Source organism: Natator depressus, chromosome 26 (assembly GCF_965152275.1).
Source record: "Natator depressus isolate rNatDep1 chromosome 26, rNatDep2.hap1, whole genome shotgun sequence".
Classification (NCBI taxonomy): domain Eukaryota; kingdom Metazoa; phylum Chordata; order Testudines; family Cheloniidae; genus Natator; species Natator depressus.
In genome coordinates, this window is record NC_134259.1 from 12,850,128 (window position 1) to 12,874,688 (window position 24,561).

The 24,561-nt window shown below is 49.6% G+C and overlaps 1 protein-coding gene across 4 annotated transcripts; it reads right to left on the reverse strand.

Moving 5' to 3' along the window:
- Positions 1-488: 488 nt before the first annotated feature.
- On the reverse strand, positions 489-24,374 carry STAMBP (STAM binding protein). 4 transcript variants are annotated; one of them, XM_074940047.1, is made up of 11 exons: positions 24,357-24,374; positions 22,978-23,045; positions 21,952-22,167; positions 12,784-12,859; positions 11,371-11,466; positions 10,191-10,566; positions 8,641-8,765; positions 6,936-7,073; positions 5,114-5,226; positions 3,694-3,793; positions 489-2,771 (listed from the first exon to the last, which is right to left on the reverse strand). In XM_074940047.1, exons 3-11 carry the CDS (start codon positions 22,152-22,154, stop codon positions 2,715-2,717), a joined length of 1,284 nt encoding a protein of 427 aa, XP_074796148.1. In that variant the 5' UTR covers positions 22,155-22,167; positions 22,978-23,045; positions 24,357-24,374; the 3' UTR covers positions 489-2,714. The 4 variants fall into 4 exon arrangements, with proteins under 4 accessions (XP_074796148.1, XP_074796145.1, XP_074796146.1 ...); XM_074940044.1 differs by lacking the exon at positions 24,357-24,374 and adding an exon at positions 24,268-24,328; XM_074940045.1 differs by lacking the exon at positions 24,357-24,374 and adding an exon at positions 23,768-23,858.
- Positions 24,375-24,561: the final 187 nt, after the last annotated feature.

Genomic DNA, 24,561 nt, shown 5'->3' on the forward strand with positions numbered 1-24,561 from the left:
TACCGCACAAATGTGTGTGTGTGTGTGTATCTATACAACTCTCAGTGTAATATGGCTTTTCATCTGCTGGATACGCAGAAAAACACTTGTTGTGGCAGAGGTGGGCCATGGAGGTTTTATGGCATGTGGGGGGGGGGGGGTCTCAGAAAGAAGAAGGTGGAGAACCCCTGCAAGTCTACCCAGGTCCCCAGTAAATGGGATCTGTATGGGGAAGTCCCTGATAGCACTATTTGCTCTGCTCCTTTCTTGTTGCTAGGAATAGTCTATTTCCCATTACAACCTCAAGATCAGAGCAAGAACTCGGGTGGCAGTAAACCAGGATCTGTCCTCTAGTGGGATGCTGGGCAAGTCACTCCCCGCCTGTAAAACGGGGATCTCTCCCTCCTTTTGTATCCTGAGATGAAAAGGGTTAAATCAGTGCAAACTATTACTGCTGTACAAATAATGATCAAACAAACCCATCCGAGAGATCATCATCGATCTGTATTAAACTGTACACCAAAGAATTCCGTTATATTATATTATATATTATACAGCAAAACATGTCAGTAAGGGCACATACTGTATTCCAGATGAAAAGCCAACTGTGCATGTGTTGATAAAAGGAGGCTCCAAATGTAGGATGCGGAGATCTCATGTACTACCATCAGCTGCTCCAGAATGAAAGCCTAAAATCTTTCACTCTACGCTGAGCCAAAAATCCGTCTCGTTAACATTTAATGCTCATTGACAATCTAACACATCACAGAGTTAGAATGTACGAAGAGTATTATACAGTGGGAACAGTTTCTAACACGCGGTTATCTTCATTTCTTCTCCCGAGACTAACGGACACTGAGACAGACAGAAGAAATGGGGTGGGGGGGGGAGCCACAGTTTGGCATCTGACGTGAACAACGTATTACACTTGTGTATGACATTCAGTGATCCTATACAACAGGCTTTTGAAAACAGATCATCTCAGGACTTCATGGGAGGGTGAACTTTGGCAAGGAGAGTTAAACTTCCTATGAGTTTGGCTTCCTAGGGGAGAAGTCAAGCAGTAGCAAGGGGTTACAGAGATGAATAGAGGATTCTTCGCGACATGACTTGAATACTAACAGGGAGGCATTTGGATCCCAACTTTGCCAATCTTCAGGGATGCTTGACCCAGAGAATAAGGACCGACCCATTCTGGACCTAGGGCCTGGTGAGAAGTGCAGATCCAGGACTATCTGAATACAGTTAATTCTGGTACGGTTCTAACAATTTCCCCGACCAGTGTGGATAAAGGATCTCCAGGGTACCCTGCCCCAAACACCTGAGAACTGCCCTGCCTCTATTAAAGCGTAGTTCTTCCAGGACGCTTTTCATCTGTAGACCTCAATGCACATGACAGAGAAAAGGTCAGTTTAAATCATCCCCATTCTATAGACTGGGCAACAGACCTAGAAAAGGGAAGCCACTAACCCAGGAACAGAACCCTGGTCTCCTGACTCACAGTCCAATGCCCAATCCGCTGGACCTGGCTAAAAAGCCCCACATGAAGTGCCTCTAGCTTGGTTAGACTAGATAACAGTTCCCATTCCCCCGCAGGAATTAATCTATCAAGGGAACTCAGTGTTAGAACCACGACCACACTATTTCACCTCTCTCTCCAGCCGGATATTGACACACCTTAAATGTTCGGTCACCTGGGACTGTCCTGAGCTGTGGGACTTTCCTACGGCTACACTGTTGGAGTAATCCATAAGAAAGGACCCTCTTCCATCCATACTAAACTATTAAAGAAGCAGAACAAAGACCAGGGTTATTTCCCATTTAGGAGCAGTAATAAAATAAAGGGTCATATTTCTCTCTCCTCCCCCCCCGCCCATAACATTTTTTTGTCATTTTAAACGGATTTAACCAACTATTTATGGCAACTGTGCAATTGAAACCAGTTTCCTGTCTAGCATCTATTCCTTCCATTGTGTTCATGCTACCTATGTCTTGGAGGGCTGCTCATTAGAGACGGAGCTGTTGGCGCCAGTTTCCCCCCCCTCCACTGCTCTAAAGTCAAGTAACTGAACCATTGTTTTTTTGGGGGGAAAGGCATTGTATAAATGAGAATCAGGCCCTGAAGGCTCATTTCATATTGCTCTCAGCACACAGGAGGTCAAAATGCGGGTGAAGATGTCACTTACTTCCACTGTAAAGGAGTCTTTGTGTTAGTGAGTCTAAGACCCGTTGGAGCTTTACAAAGGTCCTGATCGACGGCCCACTGAAGTCAACGGAAAGACTTACGGCCGTTCAGCGGGGTCTGGATCAGATATGAGGGCCAAAAAAAAAAAGATGGGCTAAATTTAGGGGATATGAGGTTGGAAAGAGCTTCCTTTCAAAGGCTCTCCAGTCAGCCCAATCGAATTTCCAGGCCTTAGGCTCACAAGTCTTAGGCCATGAGTCCTTCTGGAAGGACTGCAGAATGACTGATTATTAGGGAGTTAATCCTTGTAGCGTTAGCTTTTTCTTTTTTTAAGATCCAAATTAATATTCCCTTTTGTCCCTCGGAATCTCAACGTCTCCCAAGACCAGAGAGAGGCCTCAGAGATCTCGTGCGCTCAGAGATTACCAACCTCACCGTCATTACTGAAAATCACGCTGTACTGTGGGAATCATTTGCTACGGGAGGAAAAGCTTCCCTAGGCCTACAAGTTAGCTCTTTTATGGTAAAGAAGTAGGTTAAGGCAATGGGCTTATCGAAGATCCATCAGCACCACATCTCCCTCAGCTATCGACACATGAGTGCAGCTCTGAAAAAAAGAGGAGAAATGGGAAGGTTATTTAAATACCTTCATCCCTTACATTCTATTGGCCCTCACTGTGGCCTCTGAGCATCTCTCTATCAGTGGATTTTATTCTTACACCCCCTCCAGCGAGCCCCATTGTACAAATCGGGGATTAAGACACAGGGTACATTAAGTGACTTGTCCAAGATCCCACAGGAAGTCTGTGGCTGAACCAGGACCTGAACCCAGGACTCTCCAGTCCAAGTCCAGCGTCCTACCCGTTAAACCATCCCTTCTGCCAGGAATAAGTTATACTTCGCACTTAAAGCATTAGTCATCAGTAGATACTGAAGTATTACAAATCTGAGGAAGCATTAGCCCCTTCATTTTCTAGCTGGAGAACTGAGATACAGATAGGGCGAAGTGACTTGCCCAAGGTCAAACAGCAAGTCATTGGCAGAGCTGGGAGTAGAGCCCAGATGCCCCCAGTCCTATTCTCTGTCCACTGGATCATGACACCTCCATTAGAGGAGGGGCAAGACAATTTTTAGAAACAGGAACAAGCCCTATGGATAAATTTGCTCCATGAATGAACGTGGCCACCTCACCCTGTTAGCAAGACATTCAAAGTCCCCTCTCACAATGTTCTCATAGGAGTTTAGCCCCATTCTGCAGGTGGGGATACTGAGGCACAGAGTAGAGAAGCTACTTGACAGAGGTCACAGTGTCAGTCAGTGTGTGACAAACAGAACCCAGGAGTCCGGCCCCCCAGCCCTGCATTGATTACCCCAGACCAGGCGCTCTCATTCGTTCCATGGGGGTGGTCGCACATCCCCTTCCTTCCCTGGATTACAGGCCAGCCTTGCAGTATAGCTCGACTTCGGTGATTGATTGAACAAGCTGAATGAGCTGCAGTTCTCACTGTCCCTTCTCTTCAGGTACTTACGGTGAAGAGAGGTGGATCTTTGCTGTGTGGATGAAAGCCCTTCTGCCGACAGGAAGAGATCTCCTCCAGGCCATGGTCTGTCAGCTTGAAGAATCCCGTCCTACAGAGACAAGATGCTTTGAACAACTCAGGCCTTTAAAAAGATCAGCAGAGCAAATCCCTTGGGTCAGACCTGTTTCAGTTTCTCATTTTCCTTCTGATGTCACACTAACAATGATACCCTCACAGACACCCCCTCCTCATCGCCCCCAACCTTTTAGTAGTCACCAAGGGTACGTCTGCATTGCATGGTAAATGCAGACTCAGCTCTGAACCCAACTTCCTCTCCCATCCCCACACCAACCGCCCTGTCTCTGGTCAGCAAGCACTGGGGACCTGAGTCCTAGGACCCACCCGGGAGGGTGGGTTTGAGCCAGAGTGCTGCTGAGATTCAGGTCCAACCCCTCATTTTGCAGTGTGGATGCAACTCAATCTGCAGACCCAAGTTGGAAGGTTGGCCTAGTGCAGTATGGATGCATTTAGCACGGCTGTAGGACACAGGTCCAGCAACTGTAAGGCCAAGTTTACAATGCAGTGTAGACGCTCAAGCGCAGACTTGGAAACACCGAGTCCACAAGCCTGGGTCCCAAACTTACAATGCAGTGCACACTTACCCCTAGAGGGCCCAGCTGAAGTTAGAGCTCCATGGTGCCGGGTGCTTCCTGAAGACAGAACCATACCTGCCCCAAAGAGCTTACGGTCTACACAGACAAAGGAGAAAGTCTCCACATTTTACAGATGGGGAACAAAGGGCCAGCCATAGGGGGGCTGGTCAGACAGGGCTGGTGTAGCGGAGCTGGGAACTGAACCTAGATCTCTGGAATCTCATAATGCGCCCTAACCCCAAGCCCCTGCCTCAATTCCACGTCATGATTCTACAGTAGTTTCCAACTAGTTCTAGTGAAAGCTTGGGATGGGATTTTCAGAAGTGTCTAAGCGACTTTAGAATCACCCTGGTTTCCAGGGGACATGTGCATGTCAGGCCTGCTGTACAAACTCCACACAGCGTTTGTAATGGTGGAACTGTCGGGTGGGAGCCCACGAGATTTGACTGATACAGTTATAGCAGTACCGAGTGTAGACGCAGTTAGACTAATATGAAGGTTCCTATAACTGCATCCACACAGAGGGTTGTGTTATTTTAACTACACCAGGATAACTAAAGCAGCACAGCTTGGGTGTATAGACAAGGCCTAAACTGACAAGACTGTCAGCTCTGTAAGGCAGGGATCATCTTTGTACAGCACCTAGCGCAACGGGATCCTGCGCCACGCCTGCAGCTTTTAGGCGCTACCGTAATACACCTGATAAACAACATTTCTGAAAATCCCATCTGCCCAGGAATGACATGATTGGGAAGCAAACACACTCCCCTACTTACTCCTGGTATTTGGGTGCACACACAATGGCAATGGACTCAGCCAGCATCATCTGATAGGAGCAGTGCGTGTGCAGATCCACGCTGGAGAGAAAAGCTGTTTGCGTAGGGTGAGTCTAAACATGGACACGTAAAAAGGAAAGGAAAGAGTTAAGAAGCCTGGCTCAGAGATCATGGCGTTCGAAACAGCAGCAAGGACTGACAAAGTGGTCACAAAAAGTGTAGCTTTTTGATTAACAGAGCAGTAGCATGCTAAACCTTTACCGTACTTGACAGGCCAACCACCCGCGCCAAACGGCCATTTCAAACTAAGATTCCCCCCTTTGTTTGATACTAGACTGAGAAAGACACAGAAAAGGATGTAGGTTGCTGAAGAAGCCCCGTGTAATCTTGCATCTCAAAGCACACTTAAGTACAGTTATAAGCTATATTGTATGCACTCCCACGTAGGAGTCCCTTCACACTCTTACGAAATGCAGCACCTTCTGGGGTGGAACACGTTAGCTGTTTAACACAATATAGCCACACCAAACAGGGCAGGAGGTAAGAAGATTCTAGAATCCAGTCAAGACTGCAGGGGATTTTAGGGTGGCACAAAGCAATCAATCAGTTAGAATTTGCCCAGAACCCTGGATTTAACAGCCCAACTCTTATGAAAATGGTCCTGGGGTCTGTCAGGACCTTTGGTTGTGTCTCTCATCCCAGCCTCCTTAACTGTAACATCTAAAATAATGAAGATCAATTGGCATCAGATGGACTTAATGGAGTTAGATCCCTTCATATGAGAACAAATCTCCCACAACCCTTCACCCTCCCCTACGGGAAAAAGCACGGTCTCTTTCTGCAGGTCCCTCGGCTCTTTGAGAGGGGAAGCTAGTGCCTAGGGGGACAACTCGGCCAGTATCTTGCAGTTGCCAGTGTTTGCAAGACAGATGCCACATTGGAAACAGCGTTCCTCAGCATGAAATGTTTTGCTTGGCGTTTGGCACCACTCCGAAGGCAGAGTCTGGACTGGGAACAAGGCCAGCTCTGGAGGTTGTACAGGAATCTGGAGCTGGCTCACCAGCAGATGGATGTCTGGAAGAGGAGCTGAGGAAAGCACTATCCCGGGGAACCGCCATGGAGGTTAAGCAGAGGAACCTGGCTCAGAGCTGGAGCTTCAGAGGGGGAGTTTAGCATCTGGGACAATGGCTCCGTTGTTGAGGCAAAATACCCGAGACGTCTATGTAGCTCTCAAGTTGCATAAGCAATACATTTCTCCTCTTGAGCACTCCCAGGGCAGGGGGCTGGGAGAATGGGGTCACAAGACACTCCCTCATCTCCCAGAGCTCCGTACCAAACAGGCCAGCTTTCCTACAGCAAACGCCAGCGCTGCTCTCTGCTCTGATGGAGATGGCACTTAAGCCCAAACAGAAGTTACAGAGCCTTCTGCTTAGGCTTGCAGGGGGGAAGCTTCCACTCAAGATCCTTATGTTCAAGGGGGAAGTATTGATGTTCCCAAGGGGCCGGGGGGGAAGGCCCAGAGAAGGGAAGGAACTTGCCCAAGATTTTGTTTCTATGCACAGCCTGTTTGGGAAGCTCTGCATACAACGATCATTGCAATATAATGACCTAACAAAGAGGGTGGGGTTGCCAAACCCATAGAGGGTTTGCCAGACTGGACCAGACTACCTAGCCCAGTATCTCACCACCAACAGCAGCCATCACCAGATGCATCAGAAGAAGAAATCCCAGACAGGACACTTTACCTATCCCCTTAAACCGGCTTTCCAGCATATTTGCTAGGAGTTTAAGGTCAGGCCTGTGGGCTCAGGGAAGCACTTACATGGATCCATCCCAGAGTGATGAGGCTGTCCTGATCCTGAATCAGGAAGAGTTCCTCCTCGTTCTCCGTGTTGCAATAATCGGGGCCTCCGTGTTGTTTGGGGACAATGACGTGCGTTATCGTGAACTCGTTCCTCAGCTGGAAGATAGCAGGGAGAGGGTGGTTACAAAGAGGATAGTGATCAATTGTTCTCCATGTCCACAGAAGGCAGGACAAGAAGCAATGGGCTTAATCTGCCGCAAGGGAGATTTAGGTTAGATATCAGGAAAAACTGTCTAGCTCTAAGAGTAGTTAAGCTCTGCAACAGGCTTGCAAGGGAGGCTGTGGAACCCCCATCACTGGAGTTTTTGGAAAACAGGTTGGACAAATCGCTGCCAGGGATGGTCTAGGTTGACTTGGTCCTGCCTCAGTGCAAGGGGCTGGTCTAGACAGCCTCTCAAGATCCCTTCCAGCCAGACATTGTCTGATCCCGCAAGGCAGTCTACGGTGGACAGAGCAACGCATCAGAGCGTTAGCCAGTTTCAGTGCAGCTTTATATCGCTGCATTGACTACACAAGGCCCCAGTCCTGAGCCCAGAACTGAGGCCTACGTGTCCTTTTACCATAGGACGCTAGACAACCAGAAAGCTTTGGGATGTACGTTATTTAAAAAAAGCTTAGTGTTGTACACGAACAGAACATTTTTACATTAAGCTGGACGAAGTTATGAACTGGATGATGAGATGGGGTCGGCAAGGGGCTGGACCTGATGACCCAAGAGGTCCCTGCCACTCCTAGGACCCCAGGAAATCTTATAATTATGAGGTTAGCAATTTGACTAACCCACGAGTCACGACTGAAGGTTACTACCCTCTGACGGCAGCTCAGTGACTTATTGGGTGGGTTTGAGTTCCCAGTGGAAAACTGCCCATTTCACTACTTCCATTGTAAGCCCCTTGGGGAAGGGAGCATCGTTTTGGTCGGTGTTCGTACAGCACCTAGCACAATGGGGTCATGGGCCATGTGTGGGGCTCCAGGGTGCTATCATAATATAAATAATTTAAAAAGCCACCCCCAGCTGCCAAATTATTAATAATGATAAAATACTTCACTCTTACACAGCACTTTGAGAGGAAGAATTTAACACAAGAAGGGGGGTGGGAAAGGCTGCAAGCACTGGAGAGAAGCTGCTATAATTAGGGCGCCTTTTGGGGGAAAGAAGCCTGTAGATGTTTAGCTGTGGTGAAGGAGGTCTATCAAGGTGGACAGAGTTTAGACACCCTACAGGACTTCAAAGAAGAGACCCGATCGCCAGCCAAACAAGGTGCCCAATCCCATAATCAGATTCAAGCAGACGGACCTCTGTGGAGCCCCCTCGATTTCAGGGACACCTGTACGCATGCAGTCCCATTCTGCATGGATCAGATCGCAGGATCGGGGCCTACAATGCGACTGCAGAAGGTGAACATCAGAGCACAAATACCCATCAGGACAAGGCTTGTGAAGGTGGAATGAACACACAGCCATGGCCTGCACTGTCCGGGACTTTAAAGAGTCAACAGGGCCAACTTAAGGTCACATGCAATGACAATTTAAAGGCAATGTAGGATCCGACTTTAGAGTCAATGCAGGACATTGCAACAAAGGTTTTATTAGGAGATCAAGAGCCCAAAGGGGAACCTAAGGCAAAGATATTGACATGGCTTTACCCAGAATGTCACCTTACCAGTTTCCCACAGAGGATTCCACATGTCTCCACACCCCGGGCAGTGTTAGCATCAGCTACCTGGAGGAACTTATGGCAGAGCACCTTGGGGATGACGACATGGCGAAGGCCCTCCATCATTACGTCTGTGGGGACAGGAAGGGTAGCTGTGAATACAAGGCAAGATTTGCGGCAACGTGCAAGATTTACTGCAATGTGCCTCAGGAAAGGTCAATACCTAAAGAGGCAGGGGAAATCATTTCAGCCAAACAACTCAGGGCTGAGGTTTGAAAATAAACAAGCTAGGTACACAAATAGCTGCTCTTCGTATTCCTAACGAGTACTTGAAATCACTCTTATATAGCACTTCACATTCATAGATCTCAAAGGGCTTTACAAAGATGGAGCTGGGGAAACAGAGGCACAGAGAAGGGAAGGGGCCTTCCTAAAGACACACAGTTTAGCGATGGAGCCAGGAATAGAATCCACAGGAGTTTGGACTCCCAGTCCAGTGCTCTACCCGTTGGACTATGCTTCCCAAATTATGTGCGTTAATCAAGTAATTGTGCAAGTGGTGTGGCTAACTGCCATATCTCCAGAATCAAGTAGGCTGTCCAACTAGGTCTCGAATTTCTTTAAAATGGGAAAATCACAAAAAAAAGGTCCTGGTTACCCTGCTGTTCTGGTAATATGACCAAAAAGCCAGGATGCAAAACTGACCCGAATCAGAAAGTGAAATGGACCAGCCCGTTTCCCCTCTCTCTAGCCTAGTAAAATACCAAGAGCATTCAGTGGAGAAAGGAAGTTTGATTTAAAAGAAACCATGCTCCATTGCTGTGACCAAAAGGCTGAGTAACACAGAAGAGAACCGCATACTGGGCCCAGCTGTGATCTCACACTAGCGGGACCCCATCGACTTCAGTGAAGTTCCTCCCAGTTTGCACCCATGTGAGTGGTCAAAATCAGGCTCGTTTATGTTCCCCCACCCCATCTTGACAGCATCCCTTTAGAGACCAGAAATGCTTTCAGATGGGTATTGATATTTTTAGGGCACATGTGGAGGGAAAGGACAGAGGGAGACAATCAAACGGCAAATCAGCACGGACTTAGCTCCAAATTTTGATCTCTGATTAGTCACTCCAGTGTGTAAGAAAGAGGAGAATCTAGCCTTTGATCTGAATCTGACTAGGGACTGAATCCTGCAAGGAGCTGAAAATGGGTGGCAAGGCACGTGAGTACGTGCTTAGCTTTAAGCAGAACAGTCCTACTGAAGAGGGCCAGAGCGCTCAGCAACTTGCAGGTTCAAGGGGAGGGAGCTATTTAAGGATTCTCCAGAGACACTCTCTCGGTCAGCGCAAGCACTCACCACCCATACAGTTAGGGTGGGAGCCGTTCTCCCTGCAGGGACGAGGAGGGATAGAGATAAAAATGAAAAGTTTCTAATACGTTATGTGTGCACGTTTTCGGATAGGACACTTGAGACTGACACCGTTTGTGGCATCTCTATTAGCTTCCAGCCTAGGCTCAGGCACCAGCGTCATTAACAGGAGTTAATTCCAAAAGGTACTAACTGTTTTCCGGGCTCCCCAAAGCTCCAGGCTTCAGAGATCTGTCCACAACAGGCAGTTTTGGCAGCGCTGTTCCTACCACTGGGCTTGCAGGTGGAACAGGAGAAGCAGGAAGCTTTGGGGTTAAGTCAGTCGGGGGCTTTTCCACTCCTGGTATCAGGGGTCCTCCCAGAGACTCAGGACCTAGCTCTGGCTTCCCAAATTCCTGCAGGATTCTCAGACGCTCTTTCTCCAGCTCCTTGCGCCGGATCAGCTCCTCGAAGGCATTAAATTGCTCCTGCTCTGCCTGCTGCTGCTTCATCTGGGCTACCCTTTGCCTCTCCTCCTCCAGCTGCTGCTGCAGAGCCAGGTTACGCGCAAACTCCTCCTCCTCCTTCTTCTGCAATGGGAACACGTAGGGACAACAGACAGGATGTCATTGGGTCTTGTGGTACAAACGGGTTAACTGAGCAGGGAAGAAGCCTAGGCATCGTCAATCCCTTCGACTATCCCTTCCCCAGCCGGAATCCTTTGCAGAATAGCTTCCTTTCCACATGACCAGCCAAAACACATCCACACACAGGAAGGGGCTGCAAACCAGGCAACCAACCAGATCACATGTTAAACAAGTGGAAGACCACTGCAGCTTTGGCCCATGGACCCCAACAGGCTCCCACATACTGCTCCAAGCTTGTTCGGACCCCCATTGTCTGGAACGCGTCTCAACTGAGTGGTTTAGGTCTGAGCATGCGGATCAGACAGACAAGAAGGCCGGGGTGGAGCAGACGGGGTAACAAAAATAGGATGTGTGCAATTCTTAATAGCAGTTGTGTCTTGCCACCTGCCCTCAGCTTGCAGTTTTCGGTCTCCATTGCAGCAGAGGGGAAGTTTGAGGAACGACCTGCAGGAGGAGAAGGTGCCTGGCCTTATGGACTCAGATTGGGAGTCTTCCCTCCCTGCATAAGGGCCCGGCAGGGAGACAGCACCAAGGGGATTTTGGAAGAAGCAGGCGACCCCTCTATGACAAGGCAGCAGCGACACGCTCAGGAAGTTAGCTCCCAACACTGTGAAATCTGAGGCTGCAATGCTCCATTGCAAAATCCAGCTACCCAGTTTGCAGGTTCAAAGACCCTGGATATCAGCTTCCTTTGCAGCTGCAGGTTTTATTTGTGGTGCTGACGTTCCACCTCGCACCATGACTCACCTTTCGCTCACTGTATTCCACATACTCTTTGGTGTATCGCTTTAGCAGCTCCTTCTTCAGCTCCTCGGCTCTGGGGAACGCGACTTCTTTGAGTTTCTGGAGGGAGAGGGAAGAAGTGCGATGTCAGGACAGCAAGACCAGATGGGAATCTAGGGTCAGCAAGCCCACGGCACCGAGACAAAGTAAACTCAGCTCCCATACTTACTGCAGTGACAGGTATTAGGAGAGGTTAAGCCACAAACCGGCAGGGGGCTGGGATACTGACGACTACAGCAGAGAAGCAGGAGTCAGAGAAAGGAGCACTCAACGCAGAGAGAAACAAACAAATGGTGCTGGTGCATCCTCACAGGGCACCAATGGGACACATTGATCACATGCAGACGTATCGAGGTCCTCATTTCCCACCCCCGCTGCTGGGCGGGGAGATGGCGTTCCAGGCTGCCTGGCACCAATGGGCGCTGTGAGAGCCAGCTACGCACTCACGCATTTATCCAGACGTGCACATCTGCGTCCCTGAAGAGCGGCACAAGGTTTGGGGAAAAACAGGCCCACACTTAGAGGGTCTCAGAAAGTCCCGGTGTCCTACTCCTGGGCCATCACGGAGACTTGTCATTTGGGGCCCTATTTTGAGAGGTGCTAAGTGCTCTGAATTCAACAGAGGTTGCAGGCAATGAGAACCTCGGGATAACGGACTCAGCCGCCCCTTCCCTTCCACCCCAGAGCCAAACCTTTGGTGCACCAGTGCTCCAGCTTGGCTGTTCTGAAGCCTGTGTCCCCAACACCCCCAATGCTCACATGCAGGTTAGGGAGGTGAACATGCAAGCTGGCCTGACACTCCTGTGTGAACGGTGCATTTCACATACTGATGTAAGGGTAGGGGCTAATGAATACCGAGGAGATGCTGGCAATCCAAGGACCAAAACACTGGAAGACCTAGGCTGAATACTAGGGAAAGACACTTTCTAACAAGACCTGCCCAACTGGGAATGATCTCCCACGGGAAGGGGTGGAAGCCCCATTACTTGAGAGAGTGAGCAGCAAATAGGACAATACCACAGACAGTGTAGCAATAGGGAACAGGGCTGGAAGCCTGGCCAATAGAGGAGAACGGGAGGAAGAGGTATCTGAACTACCAGGAGGCACCACGGCAGCATTTCCAAACTGGAATTCCAGTTTTTGGCTTTCCTGTATTCAAGTTTTTGACCCAAAAAAAGGACAATTTTTTCCACAGGAACCCTATCCCCATTTTCCTGACCAGCTCCAATAGAGAACAACCCAGCAATGGCAGGATGACAGACCACCCAACACACCAGGCCCTTCTCTCCAAAATCTATTACCTCAATGTTTTCTAACAGAAATTATTGAGAGAGAAAGAGACTCTTGGTAAGACCATTGCAAACTGTGACAACTTACCTTCACCGTGTCTTTCTTCTCAGGGAGGACGGCGGTTTTGTAATCGCGATGCTTCGGCAGCTTCTCTATAAACAGCCTGCAAACGCAGAGCAGAAAGATTGCGTTTCCAAACGGCGGCTGCAAGACGCAGGAAGAGATAGAAGACAACAGTCGTTCTAAACTGGGTTTCTTGCACCGCAGCACAGATGTGCTCTGCGTTCCCACTTACGACACCCAATGCTTACATCCACTATTATGCTGTACTTGGGCGTTCCTCATCAATAGCAACTTCCAAAGATTAACCTCCTCCCAGGCTCTTTGGGATAGAGATGGTCTTTGCTCCATGTTTGTACAGCACCTGGAACACTTAACTATTTGTAATATCGAAGTATCCAGGAGTTGCAGTCATGGACCAGGACCCCACTATTCCCGGGGATGTACAAACACTATTAGTCACTCCACCATAACGATTTCCATTAAATGATGATAATGGGTAACAACAACTTCCATTGAAACAAATTCAGACTGGAGTAAAATTAAACAGACCCAGAATACGGCAGACTATTCATGATGGCCCCAAATCAGGGCGATACTTAAGCACAAGAGTTGAAGCATGACAGTTGTGCCCCTGAAGTCAGTGAGGTTACTCACGTACTTCCAAATCTCGCTAATTCAGGGCCTGCAAGAGGGAAATGAAACCATTTGCGCAGTAACTGGGGAATCAGCTAATTTCCCCCATTCATATGACTTAAATAAAAGTGAGCGTCTGAGTTGAGAACCAGGAAGAGACAGAGGGAATGAACAGAACAGGGACAATTATTGACTGATCCATCCCGTCGTCCAGTCCAAGCTTCTAGCAGTCAGAGGCTTAGGGACACTCATAGCATGGGATTGCGTCCCTATCTTGACTAATAGCCATGGATGGACCTATCCTCCATGAACTTATCTAATTCTTTTTTGAACCCAGTTATACTTTTGGCCTTCACAACATCCACAAGCAAGGACAAGGTTGACTGTGTGTTGTGTGAAGTACTAGTTTTATACCTGCTGCCTATAGATTTCATTCAGTGACCCCTGGTTCTTGTGTTATGTGAAGGAGTAAATAAAACCTCCTTATTTACTTTCTCCACATTACTCATGATTTTAGAGACCTCTATCATTCCCCTCCCGTAGTCATCTCTTTTCCAAAATGAACAATCCCAGTCATTTTAATTTCTCCTCATGTGGAAGCTTTTCCATCCCCCTAATCATTTCTGTTGCTCTTTTCTGTACCTTTTCCATTTTTTTTTTGCTTTTTGAGATGGGGCAACCAGAACTGGATGGAGAATTCCAGGGGCGGGCACACCATGGATTTATATAGCAGCATTCAATATTTTCTGTCTTATCTTCTCTCCTTTTCCTAACGGTTCCTAACACTGTTCGCATTTTTGACTGCCACTGCACACGGGACAGAGGTTTTCAGAGAACTATCCATGACGACGCCAAGAGCTCGCTCTTGAGTCGTAATGGCCAATCATTGCGTATGTGTAGTTGGGATTATATTTTCCAGTGTGCATGACTTTGCATTTATCAATATTGAATTTAATCTGCCATTTTGTTACCCAGTCACCCAGGTTTGTGCGATCCCTTTGTAACTCCTCGCAGTCAGCTTTGGCCTGAAACTATGTCGAGTAATTTTGCGTCATTTGCAAACTTAGCCACCTCACCCGCTTTCCCGGGTCATTTATGAATACATTGAACTGGAACAGGGTTCCAGTCCCCTAAGGCCTTGGGGGACCCTGCTATTTACCTCTCTTCATTGTGGAACCTGATCATTTATTCCTACTCTTTGTTTCCCATCTTTTAACTAGTTACTGGCCCATGAGAGGTCCGTCTCGCTTATCCCTTATGATTATCGCTTATGATTTAATTGGGGATCGGTCCTGCTTTGAGCAGGGGGTTGGACTAGATGACCTCCTGAGGTCCCTTCCAACCCTGATATTCTATGATCCCAGCGGGATAAGAGCACCTACTCACGGGGCATATTAATGCTTACACGGCCCATAGAGAAGTGCTACATAGGAGTTAAAACTGGAGCCAAAAATAGTCAAAGGATCCAGAGGACTACTCATGACAGTCCTGCTCCAGCAAGGTACTTACTCACATGCCTAAACTATAGGCTAAGCAGCTATAAATGCCAACTCTTATGTATCTGCTACATGACACTTTCCGCTGTGTAACAATCTCACCATGTGGCATCCGCTCCAGTATCTGAACTGGACTTTCAGCCACGCTCCCAGCTTAACCCAGTAAGAGCAGCAATGGTGACTGGCAGATACCCCGTGGAGGGAAGAGGGACAGAAAGGACTAAGCAGAAGCCCAAGGAAGAGTGGTACAAGGAAATAATCAGACCATACCTGACCCAGTTAGAATTAGAGCTGGCACAGTGATCACAAAGATGAGCAAAGGGATGGAGTGCAAGCAAGGGCTGAGGGAACTATGTTTAGGCTGGAAAAGAGGAGATTAAGGGGGGGATATGAGAGCAGTCTTCAGACACTTGAAAGGCTGCCATAGAAAAGATGGAGAAAGGTTGTTCTCTTGCCCCACCAGGCAGGACAAGAGGCAATGGGTTCAAACTACAGCAGAGCAGATTTAGATTAAAACTCAGGAAAACTCCCTAACTGTAAAAATAGTAGGATGATGGAACAGATGCCTAGGGGGGTTGTGGTAACTTCTTCACTGAAGGTTTTCCAAAGGAGGCTAGATAGCCATCTGTCTTGGATGGTTCAGCCGCAACAAAGCCGGCATCTTGGCAGGGGGTTAGACTACCTGACCGTTATGGTCCCTTCTAACCCTATGAGTCTATGATCACGGAGTTTATACTGGAGAGAGCACGTGTGTGCTAAACCTAAGCTGAAAACTGAATTAAAGCTACAATCCCTTGAGAACGGGCCCAGCTTTCTGGAGCCTAGAATGCTCCTCACCTCTATGGTGAGTGCATACACCATTCTCCAAAGACCAGAGCGAGAATGGCCCAATCGGCCAGCATCCTATTAAATAGCATCAAAAACATTCCTCATGCCGATTGGCGTTCCCTGCTGGCCTCCTGCTTCCTGCACACAGCTGCAAAGAAGGAGACGTGAACCTTTGATCATTGCAAACCACTTTCTAAGCTGGAGAGGAAGAAGAGTCATTCGGATGGGGCAGGGACAGGAGCTGCACATCTGGGGTGTGTGGAGAAGGCTGGGTTTCAGCACATGCTCCAAAGGGGGATTCCCTGAATGAGGAAAAGCCACGTGGCCGAACCCACATGATTAAGGAAGGACAGAAAACGCAGGTACCATGAAATCCATCAGGTCGGAGAACAGAGACATGAAATAAACCCACCCGTGTGTTAGAAAAATCTCTGTTTATGCACCCCTTACTCACAGGAGTAACTCCTTACTTGTGGGCATAGTTAAAGGGCACGTCTACCCCACAGAAATACCTGTGGCCAGCGAGTCTCACAGCCTGGGTCTACAGACTGAGGCTTGCGCTTCGGTGCTAAAACTAGCCATGTAGATGTTCTGGCGTGGGCTCTGAAACCCAGCCCCCAAGTTCCAGCCATGCAGGAACATCTACACGGCTACTTTCAGTGCCACAGCGTGAGCCTGGGTCTCCGAGAGTCGCTGCTGCAGGGGGGTTGGCTTTTTGCTGCGTATGCGTACCCGATGGAGCTACGGGTGTGGGTGGGCAAGTGCTGCGGGATCAGCTTTCAACAACTGCCTTGGCCCAAAAGCGGTTAAGCCACCACTTTGCTCCCGGGCGACCTTTCCAGATGCACAAATCAGGAGCAATAGTTCCAGAAGCAGGGCAATGGGACACAGAGGGTTCCCCTCCCTCTCACTCCCCAGGGAGAATCCAAGTCAGGCCAACTGGGACTCAAAATCCTTGATCATCTCATGGCTTTTCACTGGCTTGTGTGGAGCTGGTGAGCTCAGTCCATCAGCCAGCCGGCAGGTGCCACTAGAAGATAAGGACGGAAGAATCCCATGCACCGCTACCGACTAGCGACCGAATGGCTAGGCAGCAGTTCTGCAGAAAAGGACCTAGGGGTTACAGTGGATGAGTAGCTGGATATGAGCCAACAGTGTGCCCTTGTTGCCAAGAAGGCTAACGGCATTTTGGGCTGTATAAGTAGAGGCATTGCCAGCAGATCGAGGGACCCTCTATTCAACATTGGTGAGGCCTCATCTGGAGTACTGTGTCCAGTTTTTACAAGAAGGATGTGGAAAAATTGGAAAGCGTCCAGCGGAGGGCAACAAAAATGATTAGGGGGCTGGAGCACATGACTTATGAGGAGAGGCTGAGGGAACTGAGATTGTTTAGTCTGCAGAAGAGAAGAATGAGGGGGGATTTGATAGCTGCTTTCAACTACCTGAAAGGGGGTCCCAAAGAGGATGGATCTAGACTGTTCTCAGTGATAGCAGATGACAGAACAAGGAGTAATGGTCTCAAGTTGCAGTGGGGGAGGTTTAGGTTGGATATTAGGAAAAACTTTTTCACTAGGAGGGTGGTGAAACACTGGAATGCGTTACCCAGGGAAGTGGTGGAATCTCCTTCCTTAGAAGTTTTTAAGGTCAGGCTTGACAAAGCCCTGGCTGGGATGATTTAGTTGGGGAATGGTCTTGCTTTGAGCAGTGGGTTGGACTAGATGACCTCCTGAGGTCCCTTCCAAGCCTGATATTCTATGATAAGTCACCCCCCCAATTGGCTTCTTGCATTGGCAAGCTCAGCAGAGAGGCCAAGAACTGAATGGACCAAGGAAGAGAGAACTCTGCTTGAGATCAGGGGGCCCAGTCAGTCCCATGTCCCAACAGCCGGCTGGGAGCACCAGATGCAGTGACAAGGTGGAAGTATGCCCTTATCTGAATCCAACTGAGCAGATCTATGTCCAGGCAAAGCTCCACTGAAGCTAATGCATGGATCCCATTGTAGGATCAGGGCCTTAATATTCCACGTAACTTGTGGATTCTAACTGCAAGACTCTGTATCAGACACGGACACACAGGGCTGCACTTGTTAGCATTGCTTGTCTCCCTCTAGGGGCTGGAGCACATATAAAAGGTTACGAATCAGCCACGGCCTCCAAGCTAACAGGTATATCCGGGGGCCCCCAGCATTTCAAATCCCCAGACAGGTCATCCCAAGTTGAGGCTTCTATGGGGATTGAACCAATGAGCTCTGGAAGTAAAAGCATGAGCCACCACTGCTTAAGCTACAGAACCAGCCTATTGGCATAGAGTCAGCAGCAGCCTGTCATCCAGCCACTGGGGGCGGTTAAAAATTGAAGTTAGGACAGTCAAGAGTTAAGGCTCCTACAGCTGAAGCCCACCTCTGTGCAGAGCCAATCACAAGCCCCCCTTCCCCCACCCCAATTCTATTTAAGCTCAGTGTGAGGAGGGACTCCCCCCCACCACGCAAAACCACACCGGGGAGGCGGCTGAATGCTGCAGATCTGTTGAAGGATGTCACAGACCCAGTGCTGCAGGAGATCTCTTTACAGCCCAATGCCTTGGGGAAAGCATGCAAGACAGCAAGTTTATGCACCCCACCCCCATGGCAGTGTGACACGCCCCACTAAAGGACCAATATTGGATATTTCATGGTCAGGCTGCTTACAGCCCTGATCCCTGGCTATAGCCACAGAGGGAGCAAGACAGGAGTGGAGAGGGGAAGTGGCTTTATGTGCCTGATCCTGAGACTACTCTCTGCTGGGGCAGTCCCCTAACAAGGTAGAAAAATTCCGCTCTAGCTTGTGCCAGTTGCCAAAGGCAGCCAGCGACTTGCTGGGACCCAGGAGGTCAGTCCCCGCTACTTTCCCACAAACACGCCCCCAGCTGCAGGAAGAGTCACGAGGGAGGCTGAGGGCAGTTTGGGGCCAGAGATGTACTTGTGTAATTAGAGATATCAAATCCAGCTGATGCATAACACACTGCTGTGCAGCACCTGGCTACAGCACATAGCCACACCCCACCCACCCTCCGTTTGTTACGGGACAAACTCTGCTCTCCTAACCAAGCAAATTCAGGGTAAAGCCACTGACGTGACTTTGGAGTTACACTGATGGAACAGGCCCTATAGCTGGAGAGGGGCGAGCAGGGAAGATTCATAGGGTACAAGGCCAGAAGGACGATTATAATCCTTTACTCTGTGCGTTACACCTCGTGATTGTTGCATCAAGCCCACAATGCCTGCTTGGGCTAGAACAGATCTTTTCAGTCTTGCTCTAAACCTTCAAGTGATGGCGAATCCACCACAACTCGGTACATTGTTCCAATGGTTAATTACTCTCACTGTTCCAAACGCGCACCTTATTGCTAGTCTGAATGCAACCAGCTTCAGCCTCCAACCCGGATGTCGTTCTGCCTTTCTCTGCTGGATTAGATGACAGAGAAGCAAACGCAGAGGGCTAGATTCAGGCCTCCTTTACAGCGACACAAGTCCAGAGTAACTCCACTGAAGTCAATGGAGCCATTTCAGATTAGTGCTGAAGTAGGGGACAGCAATTCTGGCCCAGAGACACCAGAGGAACTAAATAAAATATCCTGCCCAGTAAATCAGATCTAGGTAGAATGAAAGGCTAATTTCAATTCACCAGCATTAGGGACAGCACAGTGCCGGACCCAGGTCTCCCTGCCCAGACCACATAGCTTTCAGGGAAATGTACATGCCACGTGTATGTCGAGGCTCCTGGAGAGGGAGCTCACCACCATCTGTTACCATTATCATTTGTTTAGCTAAAGGAGGTTTAAGCAGCAGCGTGCGAGGAACGGAGCTGGAAAGATTCCACTTGGTTTTACACTTACCAGCCTCCCACAGAGCCCAGAGCAATGTCCATAAAAGCCCAGGAAGTGGCAGGGGGGAAGAGAGGCTGGAGTCCAAGCTAATCAGAGAAAAATGTATTGAATTTAACAAGGTCAGGTGAGGAAAACTGTACAGATGCCATGGAAAAGCAAGTGCCAGCCGGACACTGAATGGCATTGTGGGTAACCATCATACTTTGGGAAGGGGGCCCTCTCTTTTTTTAAGTTCCTGATTAGATTCAGGGAAACTTTCCTCCCCTAAACTCTGAGCACTTTAAGGGGAAAAAAAATAAAATAAATTGAAGCTGGCATTTGCAAATGAGCCTAAGGGAGTGTGATGTTCATTGGGATTCGGGCATCTAACTCCCTTAGGCACCTGTGAGAATCCCAATGTTAACGCAGCCTACACAGTTCAACCTTTTACAACTTGAGATCCCAGCCTGACAGAATGCAAAAGGCAAGCTGGGCCTGGCTGGGTTAGCAATTAGATGGGAGATCTCTAAGAAAAAGCTACAGCTCTGCAGGAGTAGGTGAGGGCAATTCACAGCTAGGTCCCAGACGGTGCTGAGCACCCACGAAGATGGGTAGGAGTTGCTACCGGCCTCTCAGGATCAAGCACTTAACACACGTCCATACTGAACCAGAGTCCTCTGTGCAGCACTAGCGAGGGCACGGCCTTTCAAATGAGCCTCTGACCCTTCGTAAAAATCCCAGGCACTCCAAGAAGGTATTATTCACAGCTTGGTGCTAAGCAGCTGTCAGGTTTCACCCCAGGGGTGGGTGCATTTCAGTGCTGGGTCACCCAACATAGTTACATTTGGAAACTGCCATGGCATGACGCTCTATAGAGATATGACTATTGCCCCTATGTACAGCGTGGCCGCAAGAGAGGAACTGGTGACATCTGAACGTGGCGACAAGGAAGAGTCTCTCCCTGATAATCCAGAGCAGAGAACAAGGATCACAATGCACCAGATTCAAAAACAGGGTTGCAAAGACCACGCTGAGGAGACACTGTTGTACTTCATGCCATATGGCTGCAGTGCAGAGATAAGTCTTTATAGGTCAGAGGCATAATCAAGTCTAACCTGTGACTTTAAAGGGAGCATTTTACATTTTAACCCCGTAACAGGCTGACATTTGGCAGACATGCTCTGCTTTCTTAGCACGTGCTGAAAGGGAGAAATGGGCTCACTGAGGCAGAGGACTCCCGATCCCCACCTCAATATAGGGGAGTTGGGATCTTGCATGCGGGCTGAGCAGTCCTGATGGAGGAACTGGAGCAGCAGGCAAGCCAGGGAGGTTGGCTTGAGACAAACTTTCTGATTGTTAATTTATTTGCCAACAAAAGCAAACCCCAGGAAGAGGTAAACCGACCATATGCCATGTGTGGACTGTTTCAGAACTGATTGGGAAAGGCCCCTGCTCCCAGACCCTTAGAAAATGCTGCAGTCACCTGGCAGCAGGAAAAGCAAAGGCTGACAGTACCAGCTGACCAGGGGCCTCAGCAGCAGAACATTTAGTGATTGAGTGATGAGGAGAGGGCATTTCCCAGTTTGCCTGGGACAGCAATAATCCCTGGCCCCCACCACAGCTAAGATTGTGCTGGCGCACCAGGGAGAGCTATGCCAGCGGTCATAGAGAAGAGGTAAGTTAAGATCTTGAGTGCTATTCACCTGCAGTCCAACAAAGGAAGCCCCAACATCCAACCCTGTCCCAAAGCCCAGACCACAAAATCTGTTGCTGGTTTCTACTCATTGGCCAGTAAATGCCAGGTCAGATGAGAATGCACACCCAAGGAGGATGAGAATGAGAAGAGCATTAAGCTGGACAGGGCAGCAGGAGAGAACTGCTCTAGGGTAAGGGGGTTCTGTCAGAGATAGGAGCCTGGCATTGAGTGAGGAGGAGGAAGCAGCTGGGAGTGGCAAAGAGGAAGAGAGATAAAGCAACCATATACTTGTTCAGTTCTTTAAGGGTTAACTCAAGCTTCCTAGTGGTAGAGAGAATGTTTCTAGCCTGGATGGTTTGGAAGATGTTGGACTTTAAAGCTGACTACTGATCCCTTGGTCTAGCCATTCAATGGTAGCAATACTTGGCACCTATGTAGTGCTTTTCATTCATTGTGAAGAGGCGGGTAAGGGTCGTCACCCCTATTTTACAGATGGGGAAACTGAGGCACAGAGCAGGGACATGACTTGCCCCAGGTCACACAGGGAGCAAGCAGCAGAGCCTGGAACAGACCCCAGCTCTCCTGACTCCTAGTCTCTCCTGGATTGTAATGTATGGTGCATAACATCCAAGATAAAACAACAGCCCCAAAGAGCTTAAGGTAAGTTATCCCCATGCAAGGCAAAGGAGCCCTTACGTGATATACTTGTTGTACAGTATGAAGGCGTGCTCAATGTTGCCTTCTTCAGAATAAATCGTCGCCATGCGGATGATTTCGAGCCCAGAGCGGTAATACCGCCGTGGCGGGATATCCTCATTCACCTCCACGGAGCTCCCCATCTGGATCAGCCTCCTAACTCGCTCCTCTGGAAGGAGGCTGACATCTGTGTGGTCAGGCATGAGGGCCAACAGGCTAGAGAGAGAATGAACACAATGCATGGAAACAGACATTATCCTGGTATATTCTCTATATCCAAATTTATCAGGGACATATCCCCACCGGGACATAAGGGAGGTGGGAGTGGCTTTCCTAGGAAAGGGGATATAGTGTGTGGGCTGAGCAGTCCTGAGGGAGGAACCCTAGGAGCAGCCAAGCGCTCTTCAGAGCTTCACTTTTCAGATACATGCATTTTTGATTTGGGGGCAGAAATTCATTTGGGATTACCTGAGCCCCAATTACCCAGATTCAAGTTTTTAGGAGAGATCAGACTGAGCCTGAATCCCACCACTGTCAGGGTGTTTTGCAAGACTCCTCTTTAAACAAGCATTTCCCCTTAAACAATCATGTCTCAAGACACTTGAGGAAGAATCAGTCACCTACCCCCAGTCACTGTAAGAAATTAGGTTATGGAGTGTCTCCTACAGGTAAGTGATACTTTCTCATTCAGTGTTCTGATTCCATGGCAATCGCTGCCACAGAATACATGATACCTAAATAAACGGCAAGAATCTGCAGAATCTCCCTTTAACAACCAGAAAGTACAGAACCCCATCCAACCCACCCTGCTCCTGATCCCACCTGGCTCCTGCAAACACCCTCTTCACTCTAGCAATGCCAGATCCCACCCTCTCCTTCCATCCGGGCCCCTTCAAACACGTTCCTGAATGACCACCTTCCTCCTTTCTGGTTCCCAATGATAATTTCAGGAGCCTGAGGCAGAACGCACTGCAAAGGGTTCAGGAAGCACCGCAGAATGGAACGCTTTCACACAAGAATCCTTACCTGTGTCACCGCCCAGTTGATGGAGACCGCCCTCTCTGCTCCCCGGCAGATACTAGCCACCTGAACTCCTAAAAACAGATAGTTTCCAAGTATCACCCACTGTGAACTAGCCAGTTTATGAGTTAAACCTTCAGTGAAATCATAGTGCTGGATCTGTAACATCCTGTAAATCCCTCAGCAACGTGACTGCCACCATCACTGCATTATGATTTCTTGCATCCTCCCACTAAACAAGGGGAAAAGTCTTGATCAGAGACAACAGGGACCTGGGGATGTGAAGGGCTACAGGCAAAAGAAGTGTCATTTCCAGGTTTACTTTCATGCAAGAGCCCCTTTTGAAGGCCTCAAATCCTGCAGTTCTTCGTCCTCACTCTGCCAAAACGCCTAGTGAACTCAATGGAAATTTTTCCTAAATAAGGGCTGTAGGATTTGGCCCTTAAACATCTCATACTCTGTTAATCTTATAAACATAAGAGAGTGGAATCCCCTTTCAGGACCGAAGGCTGAAGAGTGCTGAGCTCCATCAGCCAAGAACAAGGGAAACCCCTGTTCAGGAGCAGAGTTGAACTCTGTCCAGCGCCTGCAGAACCAGGTGTAGAGTGAAATAATTTCTCCCACATATCTGTCTTGGCGGTCAAATTCCAGTCTGCACCTCGCAACCCCCCCGATTATTCAGGGCTTTCATCCCACTTTGCTATAAAGGGAGTTTCAGTTCACTCCCCTGTATAGACGAATGCGCCTTTACCGTATGGGGGGGGTTAGGTAGCCTGATCAGACACAGCTTGCTCACCACAGGCGGAAGGCACAGGGGAGGGACAGGCTTCGGGACAAGGGCCCACGGCGTTGGGGGCAGAGTCGCCACCTGCCCAGGGTTCCCAGGGTCTCCCCTTTTGTGAGGCCGCCGCCCTGGGAGGTGGGAACGGGTGCCCCGGACACGCGGCCAGGGCGGGGGGGGGCTCACCCAGGCCACCCCCGCTTTGTCTTTTGGGGGCGGCGCCCTTTGGGGTCCCGGCCGCTCTCAGACTCGGCCCCGGCCTTGCCCCCAGGGTGGGGGGCCCCCCGGCCCCGGCGAGGCAGCGGCCGGCACGCTGAGGGGGGGCAGGGGCTCGGAGGGCTCAGCGAAGGCCCCGCCCGCCGCAAGTGGGCCGGACCCACCCCCCGGGCAGGGGGAACAGGCCGAGCGGGTCTCACGCCCCCCACAACCCCAGAGACGGGGCGGGGCCGGGCTCTGCTCAGCGCCCCTCCCCCAGGGCCGGCCCCACTCCCCCCGCGCCGCGGACCGGGCCTGACCGGCAGCTCGACGCTCCGCGGGGGCCGCGGGTCCTCTCAGCCCAACGGAGGCGGGGGGGGCGTGGGGGTGGGGCGCCCGCAGCCCATACCCAGCTCCACTTCCGGGTGGCTAGGCTTCCCTCAGCCTCGGTCTGGGCTACGGGCCACGCCCCCTCTGAAAAAGCTCTATTCCGGGCTAGGGAGGGCGGGCCCGCCTCGCTCTCAACAGCCAACCAGACGGCGTCTCCACATCCGGGTCGTCTCAGTGAACCGCCGACATCCGGTTTGGGGTCGCAACCTTTTTTCCTCTCGACA